The sequence below is a fragment of the Arvicanthis niloticus genome, chromosome 2 (genome assembly GCF_011762505.2).
Source record: "Arvicanthis niloticus isolate mArvNil1 chromosome 2, mArvNil1.pat.X, whole genome shotgun sequence".
In the NCBI taxonomy this organism is placed as follows: domain Eukaryota; kingdom Metazoa; phylum Chordata; class Mammalia; order Rodentia; family Muridae; genus Arvicanthis; species Arvicanthis niloticus.
In genome coordinates, this window is record NC_047659.1 from 134,602,228 (window position 1) to 134,622,077 (window position 19,850).

The 19,850-nt window shown below is 52.0% G+C and overlaps 1 protein-coding gene across 1 annotated transcript in view; it reads right to left on the reverse strand.

Moving 5' to 3' along the window:
- The window catches only part of Slc13a3 (solute carrier family 13 member 3), a 67,216-nt gene extending 50,913 nt beyond the window's left edge, over nucleotides 1-16,303 (reverse strand). The window contains exon 1 of the mRNA XM_034496813.2: nucleotides 16,136-16,303. Coding sequence (XP_034352704.1) covers nucleotides 16,136-16,246 — 111 coding nt within the window. The 5' untranslated portion in view covers nucleotides 16,247-16,303. The remainder of the gene's footprint in view (nucleotides 1-16,135) is intronic.
- Between the last annotated feature and the right edge of the window lie 3,547 nt (nucleotides 16,304-19,850).

Here is a 19,850-nt window from a genome sequence, read left to right on the forward strand (position 1 = left end):
CCTGAAAGTTCCCCAGCCTCTCCAGGCCTCAGCTTTGACATCTGTAAGTTGGGGATTTTAGGACAACAGACCATTTTAGCACATGGTCCTGGAACCCTTTCAAACCCAACCATCTATTGACATTACCGTCAGAACTGGAAGTGTCAGCACTCTCTTAATGTGACTACTCATTACCAGAGGCATCTGTGACTTCACCATGCCTGTCACCCCAGTACTCAGGATGGCTGAAGCAAGAAGACAGAGGGCCAGCCTGAGCTAAAACAGTGAGACCTTGTCTCAAAAAGCAGACAAATTTTTAAAAAATCTCAGAGGCAGATTTTCTGGCCCACAATTTCCTTCTGATGAGCAAATCTTTTAATACTGTGAAATTCCACAGAAAAGCACTTTGAAGCGTCTCTTGGGAATTCAGGTGCACTTGGGCACAGAGGGGGGCTCACATCCTCACTGCACAGTAGAGTTGAGAGCAGTGCTTTCTGTTCCTAAGGGCCTGAGCCCCCTTTACTATCACCACCACCCCTTCCTGTGGCCCTTGAGACACTGGAGTCTTGGCTCTAAGCTACCCTCCAGTGGGGTATGCCCCTACAGAGAATGTTCTCTATTCTTCCACAACCACAATCAGAAAAGCAAGTCGGATCCTTGCAGGGACTGTGGCTCTTCCCACACTGACCCTGCCACTCACTGTGCTGTGCCATGCCTGTGAACCCGCAGGGCCTGGTTTAGAGCATCTCTTCATCCCTGTAGCTGGTATCTACTGACACCATACCTGATACCTGAGCACAGAGGCAGGCAAAGCTAGACCAAAGCCCTGCCTGCATGGACCCCGGGACTGGAGGGAGGACAGATTATGGACAGCAAACCACAATCAACTCCAGCTGGTGAGAAGATGCTTCGGCAGAAAGAACCCCAACAACAGCTTGCAATACATGTGTGAAGATAAACTCTCTAGAGAGGGGTCTTGATGTTGAGAGTGAGCAACAAGGAGCTGAGGTGAGACTCAGGCAGCAGGGAGCAGGCCTGTCAGAGCTGCCCTTCTCAGTCAGAGCCTCCACGTGAATCCTGCCCTAAACCAGAGAGAGACTTTGCTCTGGTTTTTACCTGGTAGATTGGTTGGCTTTTTGAGCCAAGAGTCTTGTGTAGCCCAGGATGGCCCCAAACTTACTATGTAGCCATTATTGGCCTTGGATTCCTAATCCCCCTGCCTCTGCTTCATCAGCTCTGGGGTTCCAGGCTGCACTACTGTGTGCTGGAGAACAGATTTTATACCTGCCCCTGCCTGGCAGCCCCTTCCTCAACCTGTCCTGCAGGGTATCCTGGGCTCACCCTTATCCTAGACTGATTAGGAACAAGGGCAGAACTGGCAATTGGTTAATTATCCTTGACTCAGCCAAAGTCATGCCAGGGCTAACCTGGCATACTTGATAGGACCCGGCCTTCTCACAGGAAGCATTGTAACCCCTTAACCAGAGAAAGCCTGGCTTCTGAGCTTAGGCCGAACCTCGCCACAGAGATTAAAGTCTTCAGACGAAGCATGCAGGGGGAGGGGGAGAAAATGCCGTGTCAGAGGGTTAATTTTTGAGCTGGGGAATGATTTCCAGGCAGCCCCAGGTGACTTTGCCACCTTGTTCCAGGCTGGCCCCTCTGCCCATGAAGGAAAGAGGAGGAAGTGGTCAAGGACAGGAGATCACAAGGACACTAAGCCTCACTAATTTCCCCACTCCCCTCACCAGCTTCCCCCAAGGCCAGAGCAGAGTTAGGGTGTGTGTGGGCAGTGACCAGGATGGTGGGCGAGAGCCAGGCAACCCTTGGGGACCAGCTGCCCACGGTGGTACCTGCCTCTGTGAGGCTCATGTAGGCTCTGGGAATGCAGAGCCACTGTGAGGCCCTGAACTTGGGGCTCCAGCAGGGAAGAAGCCAAGGTTTGAAGTGGCTTAGGTGCTCTGACTGTGCTGTGGAACCTTGACCAAAACACCTCCTTCTCTGAACCTGTCTGCAAATAGGTAGTGTAGGAGCAAGGGCACCCTACCACCACACAGAGAAGTCTGCCTGGAAGACAGGCAGCCCCCGCCCCCAAGCAAGTGTGGGGCCATGGAGACAGCAGTAGACCTAGAACTGAGACAGAGAGTCTCAGTTCTGAGACACAGGAACCTGTAGCATAAGCTATAAAGGGTGGTGTCCAATACCATGGGGCCTGGGTTCAAATCCCGCCTCTATTACTTAACTCTTCCCTAGAGAATTTCAACCTCCTAGCACCGCCGCTGTGGCTATACCTGGCAGCCGACATTTGCATGGCACAGAGTCAGCGACATTCGCACGTTATGGATGTGGCACCATTTCCTGTAGAATGGCCCTGGCACTTGGTTCACATTTCTTGCCTTTTACACTAGATTTTCCCCAACATGGTGGCCCACACCTACAGTTTTAAGACTCTGGGGTTGAAGCAGAGGATCCCAAGTTTGAGGCCAGCCTAGGCTACACGAGACTCCTGTCTGTAACAAAACCGAACAGAAGGCCTGGGGCTTTTCGTTTAGACATCTCCAAGGGATTTAAGGTCTTTTCTGAGGAGTGACATGATGGCTGTAGATGCCATTCAGACACAGGTACTGAAGGGAAGGGAGTTTGGAGCACAGATCACTGGGGGGGTAGGGGGGTCTGGGGGAGTCCTAGCCTAGGAACTCAAACAAAAATACAATAGAAACACAAAGCCAAGTCGGGCGGCGGTGGTGGTGGTGCGCGCCTTTAATCCCAGCACTTTGGAGGCAGAGTCAGGTGGATTTCTGAGTTCGAGGCCAGCCTGGTCTACAGAGTGAGTTCCAGGACAGCCAGGGCTACAGAGAAACCCTGTCTCAAAAAAACAAACAAACAAACAAACAAAAAACAAAAACAAAAAAAAAAGAAAGAAAGAAAGAAAGAAAGAAAGACAAAGCCAAGAGACATGTCAGACAGAGGCTTCCACTTGTAAATAAGACACTTGGGAAGGCCTCAGAAGCCCAGAGACAAGGCCTGCAGGCTTCACTCAGACCTAGGCACAGACTCCGTGGCCCCAGACTTCAAGAGCTTTGGGGCCTCCCGACATCTGTCTGTAAATGAGGGTCTGCAGGAGGAGGCTGCTGTCAGAGTACCAGCAATCTGTCAGTCTGACTCAGGTTCTCCCTCTCTGGCTTAGAGAACCCAAGAAAGCAGCTAGGCCTCGCTGGGATCTCAACAGGGGAGCTGGGGGGGGCGGGGTCTGCAGAGCTGGCTTAGGGAATGCTGCCCCTGCCCCCACCCAGCACAATGCTGACCCCTGGACTCATTAGCAGATGTCCTGACAAGTTCAAGCTCCTGGAGCCATTCATTAAAATGTACTCCCGGGATCCCTCACACTCTCTGGCTGCCTGGGCCTCACTAATCATTCACAAGTCGGCAGGCAGGCAGGCTCCACTCAGGAATGGCCCCAGATCAGGAGTCCCCAGCAGCCTGACCCAACCCTAGAGCAGACTGCTGTGTCCCTCTGGGAAAAGCAGCTGACTCACTATATGACCTTGGGCAGTTCCTCCACTCGTTGCACCTTTGTCTCCCCAACTGTCCCACAATTCCATCGACTAAACATGGTGGGACCAGGAGATGCACTCACATTTGACAGCCTGATCCCGTCAGGAGACCTTCGCTGGCCTGAGTGGAACCCTGCCTAAAGGTATTGGTCAGATGAGGTTCAAATCCCGTCTAGACTGGAATCCCAGGGTGTCGGAGGCAGAGAAGCTAAATGATCAAACTCATCCTCAGCTTCTTAGGGAGTTCGAGACTAGCCTCGGCTACATGGACCCTATCTCAAACAACCTCTATTATTTATAGCCTCTCCCCCTCTAGGGCTCTGGGCTTTGAGCCAAAGATAAGAAGGACGAGGGGGTAGCCACTGAGGTTTTCCTCGGCACAGGTACTTCTTTGACCTTCCAGACACCCCACTAGGGCGGATGAGCCTTACTCCAGCTTAGAGGAGAAGAAAGGGTGACTCCAAGAACCCCGGGCCTTAGTGAAAACGAAAGGCCAGAAGGGGCAGGGAGGATGAGTTCCAGGCTCCATTCAAACCCCTCCAGGCACAGGCTTAGTGGGACACAACTATCCAGACTAATCCTCAGTACTGCGGAGGCCCAAGCACCTCTAGTGGACCTGGCTCTCTCGCTTTCTTAGATACACAAACCAAGCTTCCCCTCATCCCTGCCAGCTCCTTCCCAGCAGTATTTTCATAGTCTGTAGACAGAAATGGCAGCATAGGGCAACTGAGGCACTTTCCCAAGTTCAAACAGCCAGGAAGTCAAAGAACAGGGCTGCCATGAACCACCCTGCCACCTGCTGCTGGAGTCCATATTGACTCCGGAAGTTATTCTACAGGACCGGAAGTGATTCTACAGGATGCACCAGCTCAGAGGAGGCAGGCCCCTGCTCAGTCCACAGCACAAAACCCGCAGCAAAAAAATGTTCTACCTGCCCTTCCACTTTCTCCCTGAGTGTCTCAGTTTGGAGGGTCAGCAGAGCTTCTCTACAGGTTTCCTCATGCTAATGGAGAGACTAAGGCAGGGAGGGCTAGACCAGAAGCACACTCAGGGTGATTGTCTCAGTCATGGCAGCTCAGTCATGGTAGCTGAGCTGGATTCAACCACAGCCAGGGTTCGAATCCTGGAAGGATGGGCACATCGTGTTGACCAACAGACTGAGACTCAGAGCAGTGTTGCTTCTCTATTACCTGGAGGTCCATTTTCAATCCAGCTCTAGATGGGTACTTCACTGCTTGACTGCACTGAGAGATGCCGTGAAAGGGGGAATTTGTGCTGGACAGGTCAGGGACATTGAAGAAGGCTGCCCAGAGGAATGACTAGCCAATTGCACTCCAAATTAGGACTCTGGAAGTCTCTGGGGTTCTCCAGAAGCAAGGTATTATGGAGACCAGAACTGACATAGGTAGTCAGCCAGAGGTGGGGAAGGAAGCTTAGGCTTGGGAGTTGGGCTTGAGTGCTGGGTTTTAAGCCAGCTGTATAATGAGGAATATATCTGTACCTCAGTTGATCATGTCATTTGACAAGTGCAGGGTGGCCCTAGTGCCTGCCCAGAGCCCTGAGGGAGCAGCCCTGCCTCACATGTTGGTTCTTTGGTCTCCCTAGAAGTCTGGCTTTGCCCTTAGCAAAGCTGAGCCGCAGTAGGAGCAGCAAGCCTTAGGTGCCACCTGGCCCCAGAGGGTCATGGGAAGGTAAGGGCTGGGAAGTGGGGCCATCTTGGCTCTCCTTGCCCTGGTCATCTCCAGGCTCAAGCCCTCTGCCTTCTGGGTTCCTGGGAGCTAGACGGTGCCTCCCTTAAAGTAGAGGAGACAACAAAGCAAAGACTGTTCCACCTTCTGCCTCCCAGCGGTGCCCTGCGTGTTCTCTCTCTCTCTCTCTCTCTCTCTCTCTCTCTCTCTCTCTCTCTCTCTCTCTCCTGAAAGCTGTTAGTTGTTGGTCCTGGGGATCTGGGGCTAGGGACCTAGGGACGGAAGCTTTCTCTGCCCCCTGCCCCCTTTGACTCCTTCTTCCCCTGTGCGGAACCAGAAGCAGCCAGGAAAACCTCTCATGCATTGAGCAGGGCACTCAAGAGAGACGATGTTGGTGACTTCTGGGCCTGAACCATGGAGGGGTAAGGTCTGGGGAGAATAGTAGAGACCCATCATGCGTTGTATAACAGGATGACCCAGGCATATTTCTCAACCGTGAACGTTGAGCGTACTTCTGACAGAGCCTTTCTTGCCTCAGTTTCTCCTTCCAGCAAGAGGGAACCTGCATTCGGCTCTGCTGACCCTCCAAGCTGAGCTGCCCAGGGAGGAAATGGAAGGATGGGTAAAACCCTTTCTGCTGAGGGCCATCATTTCCTCTACCAGAACCTCCCAGTGCGAGGAGTCAAAGACACCGACTGCAAAGGGATTTACCCAGCACTGCACATAGGGCACCCGGACCCACCTCAGAGGTCTGAAGCCCTTGGTTGCAGACCAAGGCTTTATCTTATGTTAACCATACTTGTGGACAGAGGAGGTGCAGGACTTGCCCCGTGCCTCAGTTCACCCATTTCTGAACAGAGTTGCTGTGATGAGTGAGGAAGCCAGTTCATGGCTAAACGATAGCTTGGGGATTGGTGTGTGATGTGTCCTCCAGTGATCTCACTCTCCCCACCCACATCTCTTCAGGGGGACAGTGACCCCAGCTCCTCATTCACACTGAGCCACTGTAAACCAAGGCTACGGTCGGGAGCTTTCATAGAGGACTCCATGGACTCATGGCTGCTACAGGTGTCCTTGGAGCAGTTGTGTGGCACTGAGGTGACAAGGGACAGCTGTTGGGTAAGCTGAGGAAGAAATGTTCCCTGTGTCATGTGTAGCCAAGGCAGGGCCACATTCCGGTGTCTCATTCTCTCCAGTACTCTACAGGGAAGAAACTAGAAAAGATATCCCATTCAAAGTAGAAAAATATCCTATTCAAAGTAGAAAAATATCCCATTCAAAATAGATCCCCCCATTTATGTTGGGGTTTGGTCTGTTGTTGTGGATTGTCAAGCTGAATTCTGTACCCAAAGGTCTAGGCCTATGAGTTAATTCTCATGTTTACCAGCCTTTGCTGTTCAAGCCTTGATCCTTAATTTAAAATATATTGTAATATTAAATACTGGCCCTGGTTGCCTTAGGGACAAGGAGAGCCTCAGGTACACCAGATGATGCCGTGTGTGTAACCTTGCTCTTCACGTTAGCCCTGATTGGTCAATAAAGATGCCTAAAGCCTGTATCTGGGCAGAATAGGGCTTCGAATCCAGAGCTTGGGGGCTGAGGCAGGAGAGCACAAGGGAGGAGAGAGAGAGTGGAGAGAGGCAAAGATGCCATGGGGGTAGATGAATCATGAAAACATGACCATGAGGGCTGGCTAATCAGAGCTACGAGAAGCCCAGATGGACCGGCAAGTCCTAACTTGGGGTTATGGATGGGGAAGGAGACCCTAATAGCTTAGAGGGCTGATAGCTGCCCAGCTCTGGTGCTTTTAAGGCTGACTAGAAATATAAAAGTTTTGTGTCTTTTATCTGGGAACTGAATGATTGAAGGTTGGGTAGAAACCCCCGACTGAGTTTAAATGTTTACTATAACATGGAGGAAAAACCTAGAAAAATATCCCATTCAAAATAGATCCCCCAAACTTAATCGCCCGTGAACACACTTAACCAAAGACAAGAAAGACCTCTACGATGAAAACGTCAAGTCACCAAGAAGGGAACCACAGAAGACGCTAGAGGATGGGAGAACCACCCAAGTGCCTGGACTGGCAGAATTTATATTGTAGACATGACTATATCACTAAAGCTTATCTGTAGATTGCTATACCTATCAAAATTCTGTCACCACACCTCGCCGATCTAGAAAAAAGCAACCCCCCAAAATTTCATATGGAACCACAAATAGCCAAAGCAGACCTAAGAAGCAGACACAGCCAGAAGGATCACCACACCTGGTCTCAGGCCGTACTACAGCGCTACGATGGTAAAGACAGCTTGGTGCTGCTCCAGAACAGGCAGGGAGACCCCAACAGAATTGGGAACCCGGAAATAAACCTACAGATACCTGGTTTTTGACAAAGGAGGCAAAACCATACATTGGAGAAAGGCTAGCCTGTTTAACCATGGGTGACAAAATTGGGTATGCACCTGAGGAAGACGGAAATTAGATTTATATCTTTCACCTTGCCGCAAAATCAATTTGAGATGGATTAAAGACCTTGATGTTAAGATCCGAATGCTGAAACTTCTAGACACTAGCCGAGGGACTACTCAAGGCAGCGGGGTCAGAAAGAACTTTATGACCAGAACACCTGCAGCCTGGGAGCCGGCCCCAAGTACCAACAGCTGGGACTCTGTGGAAATAAAAGTCAAGAGTTCAGAGAAGGAAACAACAGTCAGCACAGGGAGTTTCTCAGAATGGGCGGCAAGCTTTAATGGCTCTGCTTCAGACAGGCTAATATCAGAATTTACAAAGAATTGCAGAAATTAAATATTAAGGAAACAATTGCCAATCAGCAAATGGGCAAAGTAATTGAATAGACAGTTTTTTTTTTTTTTTTAAAGAAAGGGAAAGAAAAGAAGAAAGAAAGGAAAAGAAACAAAGAACCATGACTAGCCAATCCCTAATTTTAAAAGTGTTCCTTTTCTTTAGCTATCAGGCAGATGCAAATGGCAGGACCCAGGGTTTTCTGGGTGTATCCCAGGAGCAGAATAGCTGCCTCGTGTCAGTTCTATTTAAAATGGTTTTGACGAACCTCCAAACATGTTTCCATGATGGTCCTATGAGTTTGTACTCCCACCAACAGTAAATAAACATTCCTCTTTCTCCACATCCTCTCCAACACTTTTGTCAGGTTTCTTTAATATTTTTTATACTCATTTCTGCAATGGTAGTGATTGCTCTTAGTCACAGAGGCATCTCTCCAGCCCCCAGGTTGTCAGATCTCTTGATGATAGCCATTGTGAGTGGAGCGGGGGGGTGGGGGGGGTTGGGGGGGTTGGGGGGGGAACTACCTCAAAGCAGTTTTAATTTGCCACGAACCACCCAGGGAAGCTAAATGGAGTATCTGTTCCTTTCTATGCCTTGGTTGCTACACACACACACACACACACACACACACACACACACACACACGTACATGCACACAAGCACACACTGGAGCTGCCCTGAACATCCCTGAGCTGGCATGTGAATCTTGAACTGTGATTCTTTTTATTTGTTTTGGTTTGGTTTTGTTTTTCAAGACAGGGTTTCTGCCTTCCTGGAACTCACTCTGTAGACCAGGCTGGCTCCAAACTCACAGATCAGCTGCCCCTGCCTCTGCCTCAGCCCTGAGTGTTGGGATTAAAGGCATCTGCCAGCCCCCACCGCTCTGAGCTGTGGTTCCTAAAGGACTTCTGGGGAATGGGAAGAGGTTCGTCCCTGGAGCCTCCTGAGTGCTTGCATTTCCCTGCAGAGGAAGCCTGACACACTGAACACAGAGGCCCTTCTCAGCCCTGTGAGTTAAGGCCTCCTCAGTAAACTGTGGGTCTCCACCGGTCTGGGTGGCAAGGGCATGCTGGCCTGGAGGGTTCTTCTCCAGTGTCTTTATCTTTTGGGTTGCTGCCACACCTGATGTGGGTTTCCGAGACACAGACCACAGACAGACGCTGGACCCTCAGTGCAGGTGGCAGCAGCCAGCCTTCACCAGGTACCTGTGGAACACCAGGTCTTTTCATTTTCCTGGCAAGTGGGTTTAACTGAGCCACTCTGCTGGGGAGGAAGTTGAGGCAGGGGAGGAAGTTGAGGCTGGGGAGGAAAACAGCTTGCCAAGAGACTGAGTGGCCACATGTCTCCTCCCAAGACCCTGGTGCACCTGCGCAGGAGGCAGCAGCTTGGCACTGGTCTGCGGACTGTGTCTTCAGGGTCTGGGGGTATCAGAACCCTCAGCTCATCAGTGTAGAGGCCACCATCCTGTGGGGCTGGGTCAGGACACTCGATCTAGCTCCCTGCGGAGCTACCAGGAACTATGCAGTCCTGTTTACACACCTGGCAGAAGTGGAAAGCTGGCCAGGCCTCAGAGGACTACGGCTGAGGCCCAGAGCTAGGGGTGCCCATAAGGGATGGACAGCTGGCCACCTAGCCAGGAGGACTCTTAGGATGCTCTGGGGTTCCCTGTGGGGAGACCAGGATGGCTTCCCTCTGTCTTCGGGCCTCAGTCTCCCGGCTAAAGAAGCAGAAGCTGCTGTTCTCTGCTCGAATGTGCTACAGTCCAGATGTGGGCAGGGGTTTTAAGAGGCATACACACTCTGAAACCAGGACCTACGTTTACACCCAAGCCTGCCCACCAAGTGTTGCTGTTGCCAAGTGTCCTTCATGTGTCAGGCTAAGTTCTAGACCTTAGGGACACAGAGGGAACTGTAGCAAACGAAGCTTTGCCCTGACACTGCCCACAGCCCAGAGTGAGATGTGATTACAGAACAGGCCAACAGACTGTACCCGGTGCTGTGCAGACAGTGAAGCGGGGGCAGCTTTAGAGAAGTTCTATGGGGTGAGCTGGACAAGATTGTTTAAGTGCCTATCCAGGAGGGCTCCTCGGAGGCAGTGCCCTTGAGCCTAAGACTTCAACAACCAAAGCCCTCCAGCTGCAGCTGGTTAGGGTAAGAGAATTCCAGAGGCAGAGTGGGTGCCAAGGTCATGAGGCAGGCATGACAGAGTAGGAGGGAAGAAGTAGCAGGCTTACAAGTAGCAGGAGAGTAAGAAAAGAGGCGAGGGCAGGAGAGAGTTCTGATCACGATCACGTTTTTCTAGTCTCTGCCTCTGGAGGTCTGAGAGGGGCTGTACCACCCAAGGTGTGTCCGTCAGTTCCTAGAGATAAGAAGTCTGCATCTTTGCTCACCCAGAAACCACTGCAGAGCCCATTCCAGCCGTCTGCTCAGAGGGACTCAACTCCAGGCTGCTGCTCACCTCCCCAGATCACCCAGGGCCAGACACCATCTGGGGACAGCCCTGTGTCCCAGAGCTCACTGAGGTCCTGCCAGTGGTCAGCCTTGACCTGCAGCCCTGCCTCAGCTTCCATCCCTGTGAAGGGGCTCCAGCAGCCCTTCCTGCCTGCCTCTGCCTCCTGCAGGCCCCGGGCTGCCTGGGTACTCTAGGCGGCATGGTGGCCTGCTCCTGGTTCTAGGAACCTGTGAGTGTGAGGAGCTTATTCCTTCATGACAGTCACCCTGTGGCTAGGAGCTCATTGACTGATCCATGGCAGGTAGGTGACAGAACAAAGCAGAACCCGGAAGTGACTTGAGACATCTGCTAATGTCCAAGTTGCTCTACTGCCTTGGACCCTGGAGGCTGCCTTGCCTGATGTCATAGGACTTGTTCCATTGAATATAATGTGCCATACACATAGTAGGCTCTCAGCCAGACTCAGAATAGGTGTTCAACCAATGTGGCTTCTGCCTGTTCCTGACCTCTGGGGTCAGGGTTCCCTGAAGCTTGGTGTGAGGTAGAGGGAGGCACACTTTCCTGCCTCTCCCGGGACAGCCAGCAGTGTCCTGCCTTCCTCCCTGCCCTTACTCCATCCAGGCCAGGATCCACAGGGCAGATGCCTTCTGGCTTGCCAGCCTGACCCTAGGTAAAAGCTTGTCTGTCCCTGTCACCCAAACACCATGGTAAACAAGGCAAAAGGCCTGGGGACAAGCAAGACTTTGGCCTCTGTCCGGGAAGCATCCTCACGACACCCGTCAGCACTCATAGAGCCCCTCTAGTCTGAGCTGCTTGGGGGCGGGCAGAGAGGACCACGGGAGCTCCTCACCAGGGTCACGGGAGGATTTGTGAGAAGTGCATGGAGAGAGCTTGGCTGGTGACCAGCATTCCTTTGTTCTCTTATGCAACTTGGATTTGTTGAGTGTCTATTACACATCAGGCCCTATGCTGGCTGAAGACACCGAGGTAGGGACAGAGAACCCTGCCCTCCGGGAGCTAACCTCCCTCAGGGGAATGCAAATGACAGATACATCACTTAATATGTGACAGATTGCCGGCTGGTGATAAAGGTTGTCAGGGAAAGGGGCAGAGAAGACAGTAGGGTGTGGGGATCTTTCATTTCCCCTTTTAGGTAGGAACCTGAAGGTGGTGGCAGGGAAGGCCTTGAAGGAGGTGATGTCAACCACATAGGTAAACTGAGGGAGCCAGCCTTGCCGACTGCTCAGGGAACGGTGGTTCAGACAGAGGGAAACTCATGTACAAAGGCCCTGGGGTGAGTGCCAGTTCTGAGGCTCCAGCCTCCCCTTGGTCTATGCCAGCATGTGTGTGTGTGCTGCTCTCTGCCCATTCAGTCATTACAGTCCTGGATTTTCACACACGGACCCCACACAAAGGCTTCCCTATAAGACGGTGTATTTATGTTTTCTAGAAGGGAGTGGGGGGAGGGCAGGACAGGTCTGCGTTCTTTTACGAAGTAAACGAGAAGAAAGTGACCAAGTAGACAGCAGAACTGTGCAGATGACATTTACACCAGGAGATAGAGTCAGACCCTGTTCCTAACTTTCTAGGATTCAATGGGGTGTGTGTGTGTGTGTGTGTGTGTGTGTGTGTGTGTGTGTGTGTTCATGTATAATGTATCTGCTTACCTGGAGGCTAGAGAGCACACTCAGGAATGCCATTGGCTTCCTCGAGACAGAGTGTCTCAGTGGCCCGGAGCTCAGTAATTAGGCTGTCCTGGCTGTCCAATGAGTCCCAGGGATGCCCCTGGCTCTGCCTCTCACAGCGAGGGATCACAGGTGCACAAGACATTTTCTCATGTGCTCTGGGGATTGAACTCAGGTCTCTACACTTCCAAGGTGAGAGCTCTATGATCTGGGCTGTCGGCCTCTCCCACGTGCCCCCTTCCCCCTCCCCTCCCCATCCCCACCCCTCTCTGGGCTTCAGTGAGATGCTGTGAAGACCACTCTGCAAGGTCTGGAATCCAGGAATCTCCACCAGGGATTTGCACTACCGGGACACTTTGTCTTCCAATGTTCAGGGTCTAGAGAGCATGGACAGGTAACTGGGTTGGTGCTCAGGAACTGTGTGATATCAGGAACATGACTCAACCTCTCTGTCTCTATCTCCTCATCTGATGAGAGGATGACCACATACCTCCCTCTTAAGACCTCTGTGGGAGGGAAATGGGCTGAGGTGTGATAGCCAAGCTCTGGTGGGGAAGAGAAAGGCGCTGGCTGTTGTTATGGCAACAAATGCCCAGGCCTTGTATTGCCCTGAGCTTTGTCTGAATTCACAGCCCATTGAGATAGGGAGCCCTTGCCTACCAGGAAGGAAATCGAGGCTCAGAAACTCAGCCTTCAAGCCCAGAGCCATCCCCTCTAATCCTTCATCTTAGGACCCCCATTTATTCATCACTAATGCTCTCTGAGCCTCAGTTTCTCTTATCTGACAATGTGAGCGCTACCATTCTTGAAGACTGAGTTCAAAAGTCACAAAGCCCCGTGTGTCCATGATCATTGTGTCATGGGCCCCAAAGGATAACCAGGAAAGCAGACAGCATTTCGGCCATGTTGAAAGAGAGGCCAAGAGGAGCCAGTGACATGTCTGGATCACAGAGAAGGCCTGTGGGGTGAGAATCCAGTCCTGGTCTCAAATACCCACACACAGGGAAGGAAAAGCATTCTCTTAGCCACCCACTGGCATGAATCAACAAAAGAAAGGGAACCTCTGGACTTGCAGAGGAACCATCACCCCCTGAAAAGATCGCTGCCCCCCCAGGTCAAGCCTTTCCAGAGGACACCTAGGGGCAAATTCATAAGCAGGGGGCTGCCCTAGGGGCACCAGCTGTGCCCTATGACTCAATTTAGCCGCAATTGCAGCTTGCTCAGTGCACCACCTGTGCAACGAACGTTGTGTAGCTGTCCTGCCCGGAACTTCCCCAGCCGCCCTTCTTCAGAGCATCCCCAGAATCATCCAGTGGTGAAGAACTCACAGCGGCCAGGGGCCCAGAGCATCTATTTGTTCCTTGTGGAACCAGAGGGGCGGAAGCTACTCTGCCAGCAGACAGGCTGCTATTAACTCGAAAGCGTGTCACAGTGTCCCAGCCACACCCACTAGCTATCCAGGCCACTGATACACTTCCACCTCCAGAGATGGCCTTTGACATCTGTGCAGAGCCGCTGGCAACCCCTGGGGTCATGGAAAAAGTTCCCCGGGGGCTGGGAATTCTAGGCCTCCCCTTGGCTTGTACTTTTCCTCCCAGCTCATACCTTGAATCACAGCATATACTAGGAGTCTCTCTGTTCCCCGACCCCAGCTTTCTACAGTGGACCAGCTCCTTCTGGACCAGTGACTCCTGGACCACCAGAATGTGTGGCCCATCATAGAGATAAACAGCCGAGGCTGAGCTGGTACAGCCCCCATTACTCCATAACGTGCCAGGTGGCAGATGCCCTGGTCCTCTTCTCTTGTCTGGTACCTGTCACTCAAGGATTTCTAGGCCATGTGCCACCTGCTTGGTGGCCTCGGCATGCCTGGGGCTCAGAGACTTGAAGTCGGGCAGACACTACAGACACTCCAAGCTGCCATAAGCATTTTTAGTTTGGCCCTGCAGCCTTGGGGAGGCCATGTCTACACTGCATGGCAGCTATGAACCCAGAGTTGCCTTCCGTGGCATCACATTTCACAACAAAGAGGAGGACACACCAGCTCTTACCAGCCAGGAGCTTGAGGAAAACTATATAAACCACTCTGAATGCGGAGATGCCAAGCCTCCTCACCCCAGCTGATCCACCTGCCTCCCAAGGCCAGGCGCTGGCCCGTCAGTCACTTAGAGGCAGTGACATCTAGGGCCACATAAACAGTTCTCAACAGGGAGCCACAAACAGATGACTGGTCCTTTCCGGATAATGAGGGTGCCATCCCAATACACACAGCCCCATCCAACATGTGTGATCTTCTGACATTGCTGTTCCCTGTCATCTACACGTGACTGAGGACCTCACCACTGATTTACCCCCAAAATATAAAAATCTCACGACACCTTAAGTACATTTGAGATTTGTGTTGACCCACACGCACTGCTATCCCAAGTATGGCGACCCTGGGCTGCATTGGGCAGGTTACCCAGCCTCCTGAGCCTTCACTTCCTCACGTGTCAAGTAGGAAGGCAAACACAGGTACCTCCCTGGCTGAGTGGACAGCAGAAGATACTGCTGCAGAGCCTGGCTGGAGACCCTTCCTTATCAGGCTGGTCACAATCCCTGCCGTCCACTCAGCTAACACAAGTTAAGGTGGCCGTGGCTGCTCCATCCAGTTAGAGCCAAGGTGTCTCTTGATGGGACCTCATCTGAGACCCATGCTGGTGAATCAGCTCTTGCAGTTTTTGCCTCTGAGGCAGAGCACACAGCAGCCATGGTCCCTGCAGGCAGACGGTCCGTATGCATCCACTGTCTCTATCCAGACCTCTGCTGGCCACAAAACCAGTGCCTTGACTTGACCTTCCACCTTTTCCCGAGCCAATCACTCTAGCCTCGACCAACCTCAACACTGATTCCCCAAGGCAAGGAGACAGTCATCCCATGTTAAAGCCAAGGAAAGTGAGACCTGGAGAAGGAAGGGAGCTGGGGATCCCCCAGCCTAGTGATTCGCTCAGGGCCCCATCAGCTTTGGCAAGGGTGACCTATTCCTTCTGAGGTCATTTATTTGCTCTCTTCAATGTCAACAGAGTCTGATGAGCTAAGATAGCTGAGCACTAAAGGACTTGCTGTGCATGGCCAGCCTGGGGTCACCAGTCCTTGTCAGGCACACAGGAGGTCTTCTGCAGCAGACAGCTCCCTGGGGGCTCCGCTGCCTGCTCATGGGTGTCACATATTAAATGACACCATCACCTCTCCTTTATTTTGTGGACACCCGCTGGCTCCCTCAGTACTGTAGTGATGTGGCCAAGCACCTTCTGGAAGAAGCCACTTAGTGTGATGGGCCTCATGCCCTTCTGGGACTCCCTAGAAACTCACTCCAACCTTCTCTCTGAGGGTACTGGACTCTGGGAATAGCAAAGGGTCTCATTGGAAGTCACCCGTGAGAGTGTCCCCTGCTGTCTCCAAGCCTTGGTTGTCCCAGCTTGAGTGGGGAGGGGGGTGCTCTGAAGGGAATTTTTTTTTTCAGGGGTGACACAGGACAGGTGACACCTCCTCTAGGAAGCGCTCAGGAAAGTGTAGTTCTCCCATTATTGAGCAACTACTACAGAGTAAAAGCAGCTAGCACACATTAGGCGCTTACTACATACCAGGTTTAGTTCTAAGACTCGGACATAGAATAACTCCGTTATATTCGCAGTGAGCCTATGTTGCCTTATCGTCGTATTACCTCTTTCTAGGTAGGGGTATATAAACCAAAGTTCAGAGAGGTTAAGTGACTGGCGACAGGTTGTCCTTCGGAAAGACGGTGAAGGGCTATACCCCAATAGCACCAAGCAAGCAATCAGAGCTCAAACTTTAGAATTCCTTTAGAAGTGGGGAAGAGTCGGAGGACCGAGAGAGGAGGACCAGGGAGAGGCAAGGAAGGGAGAAGAGGAATTGGTGCTCCGAGGGGGAGGCAGGCTCAAGGCGGGAGGGTCACGACCCGGGGCCACCGTACCTTGGGCGGCAGGGCGAAGAGAATGGGCAGCAGAGCCAGCGGCGCCAGCAGCAGCACCAGCAGGCGCCGCGCGCTCCACACCTTCTTGGCCAGCGCCGCCAGCGCCGCCATCCCCGCGATCGCTGGAGACCGGGCGGCCCGACTGCCCCTCAGCGGCTGGCCGGCAGGGACCTAAAGCCCCGAGGGACGGGGAGGAGCCACGTGGAACCGCCCCGGCCGCGCCTCCTGGGCTGGGGAAAGTCGAGGACAAGGAGCAGGGAAGGGGCCCCCAGCATCCCCTCCCCCGCGCCCCACTCTGGACTCACGTGGGAAATGGGGCCAAGCCCAGGTGGGGCTAAAGGCCTCAGCACTGTCACACCAGTTCAGACCCTGTAGGGACAGACCACACTCCTGTGACCTCTAGTAACCATGGTTGCAGCCTCTTCCAGCCTTGCAGGTTGGTGGGGAGTTTAAGTGAGATGGTGCTTCGTGCAAAGGGCCCAGTCACCAGTGGGTAGGAGTTTTCCCTTCGCAGTGACAGATGCCACGACCTGTTTGATTGTGTGTGTGTTGGGACAGGCTCTCATTTAGCCCAGGCTGGCCTGAATCTCCCTATGCAGCTGAGGATGGCCTTTAACTCCCATCCTCCTGCCTCTACTTTCTGAGTGTTGGCATATGGAAGTGTGCCAAAGCCCCCGGTTTCATATGGGCAGCTGCTAAGTCAGCTTATGATCCAACCTCCACTATTTAAAGACAACAGGGACTCTTTGCTCTTACACTGCACTTTTTACATTCCCGACAGCAGCCCAGGGGGCCCAGCTTCTCCACACCCTCCGTGGACTGCTGAGCAGTGATGGATCAGCCGGACTCTTCTGTTTCCCAGAGACACTGGGAAGGACCCTAAGGCCTTGGCCATGCAAAGCAAGAGGCACGAGGCCTGACTCTGCATTCTGCCCTGAGTGGGTCCCCCACGCTCCTTGGGAGTGTGACATGTTTCTACAGTGGCCACTGTCAATGGAGACCTTGGCCTGGCTACTGGGTCCTGAGTGGTTTCTGTGGAGAAAGGGCCTTGTTGGGAAGTTTCTTGCTTTTTGTCATTTTTTTTTTTTTTTTTTTGTGGAAGATTTTGGTCCAGAACATTGCATATACACAGCTTGTAATCTATAGGCTCTGTTATCTTGCCAGTTCCTGTAAAATATGAAAACCTCATTGGTCCATGTGTCTCTTTTGCTTATCCATCCCTAACACTGCTGCTGTTCTGCAGACATTTGGAATCATGGCCATACTGTGGTCTTTGTCTCAACTTCAGACTTGGAAAACCCAAGCTCTTGTTAACATGGCTGACTTAGTACAGTCGCAGTGATTTAATACTCTCTCAAACAAGATGACATATGACGACCAGCATGGTCTTCCGACAACACGTGCCCACACTCTCACATGCCTATACACATACACACGTATGACATGCACATACACAGAGATCAAAAAGACATAAGAGGGGCCGGTGAAATGGCACCTCCAAGCCTGGCGATGTGAGTTTGGTCCCTGGGACCCACCGTAGAAGGACAAAGATTCTTACAAATTGTCCGCTGACCGTCACACACAAGTGTGTGTATGCTCTCGCTCTCTCATAACAAAATATAAAAAATACACAAGAAAGAGAGAGGAAAAGGGAGGGGGGAGCAGAGTGCAAGGGGGGAACCCATTGTGCTTACGTCTCCCACGGTCCCACTAACAAATTAGCCAGTTTTTAATCACAGTTCTTTGATGATGATGTCATCTTAACTCTGGCTGTTTGCGACGATCTCTCTGTGTCATGGCTTTGGTTTGGGTTTAGCTCAGGGTTTCTCTGCATCTGTGTCTTCTGCCAGCTGTGTCATGGAATCAACCACCCTCCCTTCACATGCTCCCGTCATCCCACACTTTCTCCTGTCGTTCCGACCACCAGCAACGCTTACGTTAGAGCACTCGGCATGAGCGTGCAAATCTCAGATTCTTCCACATTTTTCTGCCTTCTCCCTCTGTGTGTCCCAGTCTTATGCTCAGTTTCCTGCCTTCGGTTTTCCTAACTTGATCTTCACTAGATCTACTTGCTGCGGGGCTCGGTCCTTGTGTGAGAGGTCACACCTTTGACGCTAGCATCTTCTCCATTGGTTTGTCAGAGTTTCAAGTATCAGAGGAATGATTGCATTTATTTATGAATGCTGCTCTATTTTTTAAAAATTATTTTTGTTCATATTTTAAGTCCCAGATTTTAAGAACCTAAGCTACCCTATTGATTGATCTATTGATTTTGTTGATGGTCACATTTTTAAATAGCTATTTTTTATGATGTGTCTCTGTGAGTGTCTGCCACGAGAGTGTCCATAGAGCCCAGAAGAAGACATCAGATCCCCTGGGACTGGAGTCAGTTACAGGTGGTTTGGTCAAGAGTTGCCCAGCGTCGGCGCTGAGGACCGAACTCTGATCCTCTGCAGTATCGGTTACTAACAGAGCTAGCTCTCCAGCCCCACGGACAGTTTTGTTTGTTAATCTTTGAACATGGACATTCTGTGTGAAGGGTCAGCGGACAGTGGTGTTCATCCCATTTTCCCTCAAGAGGAGGCAGTCGGTCTTCCTGGGCCTCAGACTCTGTGTGGCCTCAGTTGCCTCTGGCTTCAAATGCTCTGAGGCAGGAACTAGATGCTTCCTGCAGCAGGATAGGACTGGAGCATGGGCAAGCTTTGGCTCCCGGTATCTGAATTGAAAGTGATGGCAGTCAGTGCCTCCCTTCTGTAAGGCTAAGTTGCCATACGCTTTATGGTTGTTTCTGGGGGGGCGGGGGGGGGGGTGTCTGTTCTCACCAAGGCCTTCCCATATCTTGGGGTTAGAAGAGTTTCCCAGATAGTACTGTAATCATTCCTGTGATGGTGGCAGGGCTGTGACCCTGCACATTTGTGAAGGCCTGAAACACCATGCATGGCTGACCCTTAGACACCCTACACCTCACTCAGCCTCTGGCAGCCGCAGTCTGGACTTCTTGGAAGCAAGGACGCCTCTTAGTTCCTTGGTCTCAGTCCTCGTGTGTTGTAGGTGTATCTGTGCCACCTCAGCCTCCCCCACAGGTCTCAGGTCTCACTGCTACCACTCTTGCAGTGCCTCGTCTTTGAGGGAGGTCCCTTCCTCCCCAGGGGTATACTTGTTCACTGCATCCCTTCCCTCTGGTGTCTGGTCATTGTGCATGGTGAACCCCCACAATCCCCGGCAGCGGGCAGATGCAGACCTCCTTTGAAAGTGGAGCACGTGGCTAGCTCCTCAGCTGCCCGAGGTGAGTTCCTGCTCTTGTGCAGTTGCTCTAGAACTGGAGCTGCAGAGACTTTCTGTTGCAACGACCTTGCCATTTTTGCTAAAGTGTGGTTCCTTAGGTAGCTGGCTTGTGGATAGGCAATTGTTATGCAGGCTTGAGGACCAGAGTTCAGGTCCCCAGAACCCACATCAATGCCAGATGGGTTCATTCCTGTAACTCCAGAGCTCAGAAGGTGGAGACAGGAGATACCCAGAGTAAGACTAGCCATATGGGTGAGCTCTGGGATCAAGTGAGAGACCCTGCCTCAATGAATAAGGTGCAGCATGATGGAGGAAGACTCTCATTGTCAACCTTAGGCCTCTACACACATGCACATGCACTCATACACACAGGCTCACTCACACATGCGAACACACATATACACTAGCACACAAAACACAGTAGATGGAG